This window comes from Lissotriton helveticus, chromosome 2_1 (genome assembly GCF_964261635.1).
Source record: "Lissotriton helveticus chromosome 2_1, aLisHel1.1, whole genome shotgun sequence".
In the NCBI taxonomy this organism is placed as follows: Eukaryota; Metazoa; Chordata; class Amphibia; order Caudata; family Salamandridae; genus Lissotriton; species Lissotriton helveticus.
In genome coordinates, this window is record NC_136059.1 from 57,610,030 (window position 1) to 57,613,802 (window position 3,773).

The following is a 3,773-nucleotide window of genomic DNA, read 5'->3' on the forward strand; positions in this document are numbered from 1 at the left end:
CTATCGTACAGCAACGCATTGTTAAATATGTGAACATCGGATTATACCTCAAACTGGATTGTCTAAACTGAACATCATGATGTCTACATTGAGCAATGCAAAGGGATATTGGAATAATAGATTGTGCTGTGATAGTGCTATGTTGTCCACAGCAACATACATATATGATGCATTGATCCCATAGTATCAACATGCTTTACGGTCCGAAAGCAGCTATAGCTCTTTCTGGGCGAAATTTTTGGACTATTTCTCATCAAATATCAGGTTCAGTTTCATGTGTGCTCTGTTATGTTGATCAACTTTTTGCAATATTTATATACATAATTTTATCTTAATCTTATGTTTTATATTTTAGACATGGAAACTTGCATAAAGTGCCCCGAGGACCAGTGGCCCATTGACAGAAAGGATGGTTGTATCCAGAAAGCCATTGTTTATCTCTCTTATGGTGATTTCCTTGGAGCAGTGTTGACATCTGTAGCTATTGTACTATCCATATCCACAGCTGGTGTGTTGGGAATCTTTCTCAGATATCGAGACACCCCAATAGTGAAGGCCAATAACAAGCATCTCAGCTACGCCTTCCTTGTATCTCTACTGCTGGCCTTCCTCACCTCTCTTCTATTCATTGGACGCCCTGCATTATTGACATGTTTGATCCAACAAGCTGCATTTGGGATTATTTTCACTCTTTCTTTATCTTGTGTATTAGTGAAAACCATCACTGTTGTGATTGCCTTCAATGCCATCAAGCCAGGTAGCAGGTTAAGCAGATGGCTGGGATCTCAGGTGTCAGCTGCTATGGTCCTCGTGTGCACACTGGGGGAAGTAGTAATTTGCCTCACTTGGCTGCTCACTTACCCTCCTCATCCAGCCACTGACACTCAGTCTGAAATTGGAAAGGTGATCCTACAGTGTGACAACGGTTCTGTCTTTGCCTTCTATGGGATGCTTGCTTACATGGGTCTGCTGGCCTTTGCCAGCTTTACTGTGGCCTTCCTCGCCAGGAACCTTCCTGATAGATTCAACGAGGCCAAGCTCATCACATTCAGCATGCTGGTGTTCTGCAGCGTCTGGGTATCCTTCCTTCCAGCCTACCTTAGCACTAAGGGTAGATACATGGTGGCCGTGGAGATCTTTGCCATCTTGGCTTCCAGTGCTGGGCTGCTGGGCTGTATATTCATTCCCAAGTGTTACACCATTCTGTTCAGACCGGATATCAACAAAAGATGCATTTAGAAGTTAGATATAATTTATAGTCACAATATCAAATGTATAAGCTGATCAACATGGAATATGGTGAAGACCATCTGCTTTTCTATCTTCTTCCATTAGAAAATTTATTAGTATTTCAAATAGGATCATTCATTTATACCCCAAACATAGTAAAGTGATCAGCACATAGGCTTATTGATCAGTGACTTATTATCAATCGAACAAATATCGAGAAAAACAAATATGAGAAATTAAATAGCAAGAAAAAAATGAAAAAAAATGAAGTTGTAGACATTACTATAAAAATCACTAATATCAAGCACACAGATATTGTTATAAAAATTATTGATTTCTACATATTCCGATAACAAAAGATAATGCTGTTACCTTTAAATAAACTTATGTCATGTCAAAAATATTGATTACCACAATATTGACTACAAACCCATCATAAAAAACAACAGCAATGAAGAAAAACATCCCAACCCTATTTTTACATAAACCAATTACTTAAAAAAACATATATTACATCACCCAAAATGTAAACATTAACCCTATAGAAAGAGTGCACCCAAAAAATCTCAATAAATACACCCAAAACATTATTATTAACTATGAACATTAAAATACAATGAAACATTATGTCAAAACAAATAAATTCATGTGTATATGACTACTGTTGCAACATTGGGGGTAAAGGACTCCAAACCACAGCCCTGCACTCCCAAAGGATTCCTCTGATAGAATCCATTTATTAAGCAGCAGCATAACTGAACCAAAACACCACAACGTGTTTCAACTTCCATCTTCTTCAGGTTTTTTTGATCTTCAGTAGTTGTACTTGCCATGCCTTAGATGCAATCAGAGGCATTATGGGAAAAGTAGTGCTGTAGATCCACCTGGAAGTATGTATTAGTTTTTATCGGTCAAGTTCATTTACAGCCCAATGTCATTTCTGATAACTCATGTATTTATGGATTGCAATTACATTCGAACCGTTCCAAAACTATGAGAAACACTGGAAGACACCCACAGCTGAGAAAGTGCATCAACAGAACCTGTAAACTGGAAATGTACTATAGCCTTATAGCGCCCCGTAGAGGGCTATACTGGCTATTAAAGGCCCGCTCCAGCGTTAAAGGCCCCGAGCCAAAGGCGAGGGCCTTTAACAAGGGAGAGAGACTTTAGTAGCGGTATAGCCCATCTACCAAGGGCTATAAGGCTATTCGAACATTCTGTCACTTGAGGACAGAATGTTCTAACAAAAAAAACAAAGCCTTATGGGAGCCTGAGGGGATTGGAATCCCCTCAGGCTCCTTGAAGCCTTTGTTTACAGCCAGAGCTGTGAACAAAGAAACATTGGAATGTTGGTGCTCCAGGCTTATACCAGCCATTATAAGCCCAGAGCACTCCATTGTTTTCAATGGAGCTCCCAACATTCCAATGTTCTAATACATATTATTCTAATGCATGCTATGAAAGGGCAACTAAAAAAGAACATTTTGTAATTAACTTGAAAGAGCACAGCCACCCCTCAAATGATACTGAAGAAAGTGAGAGAAATTTCACACACATAACTGGCCAACTACCAACTATCCACACTTTAAAATGTCTAATAACTTTCACTGAAAAAGGCTCAAGCAACACCTGACCTGCATGTAGAACATATCAGGACATAGACATACCAGACCATTTAACAACCACACATAAAAAATAATCCTTCCTTTTGCATGACAATAGCAAAAAAATGCTAATCTTCTCTACTGCAAACACCGCAAGAAAACGTACCAAATTCCAGACCTGGATAGCAAAGGTACCTTCAAAATATGGAAAGATATACACTATAAATGGTGATTATCAAAACACCAGTATCCCTTTCATATATGCTCCACTACCAAATAAACAAAGCAGTAGCTTTTATGAAGTCCAAATCCATTTAAAAACAGCAAACAAATATTAAGTATACCCCCCACACAACCACACAAGGCTGTTACTATTACTTTAATCAAAGTATATAGCAACACCTCCAAAAATCTGAGCTTGTGGTGTGGATGCCACTGCCGCACTCCCACACTGCCAAACCTGCCAAACCTGTGTGGACACAGCTCACTAGGTTACAACTTTTACAGTCTCTGGTGAGTTGTTCTTTGGCGGTCCCAGGGTAGTGCCCATGAAAAGTCAAGGATAGGCCTGGGCGATAAATTTCATTCTGCTTGAGGAATTTGGAGAATTTGGATAATTTAGCTTTTTCTGCGGAGAACACTGAATTGCCAAAAATTCCACAAGTGGCTTTGCAGAATTTTTTGCCTGTTTGTGCCTCGAAAATGTGTGCTTGAGAGATATTTCCCCCAAGCACGCAAACAGCGTTTGCAAACAGGAAAAAAGCATTGCGAACGGGCGGAAATAGCAATTCCGCGCATTAGCGAACTCTGCGTGCTCACAGAGGTTTTTTACAGTTTTGCAGAGCGTGACAACACAAATTCCACCCAGCCCTAGGGGCCTATCTAGTCTCCCTTGTCCTCAGCCTATGCTAAACACACCTAATCCTCACTAGTTCC

The 3,773-nt window shown here is 39.8% G+C and overlaps 1 protein-coding gene across 1 annotated transcript; it reads left to right on the forward strand.

The window, feature by feature from the left end:
• The first annotated feature begins 357 nt into the window (after window positions 1-357).
• On the forward strand, window positions 358-1,239 carry LOC144820060 (vomeronasal type-2 receptor 26-like). The gene has a single exon (XM_078677715.1). It carries the CDS (start codon window positions 358-360, stop codon window positions 1,237-1,239), a length of 882 nt encoding a protein of 293 aa, XP_078533841.1.
• The last annotated feature ends 2,534 nt before the right edge of the window (window positions 1,240-3,773 follow it).

What these genes read in the sequence shown, in the direction of transcription:
- LOC144820060 (XM_078677715.1), top strand. Translation starts at nt 358, where the DNA reads ATGGAAACTTGCATAAAGTGCCCCGAGGACCAGTGGCCCATTGACAGA.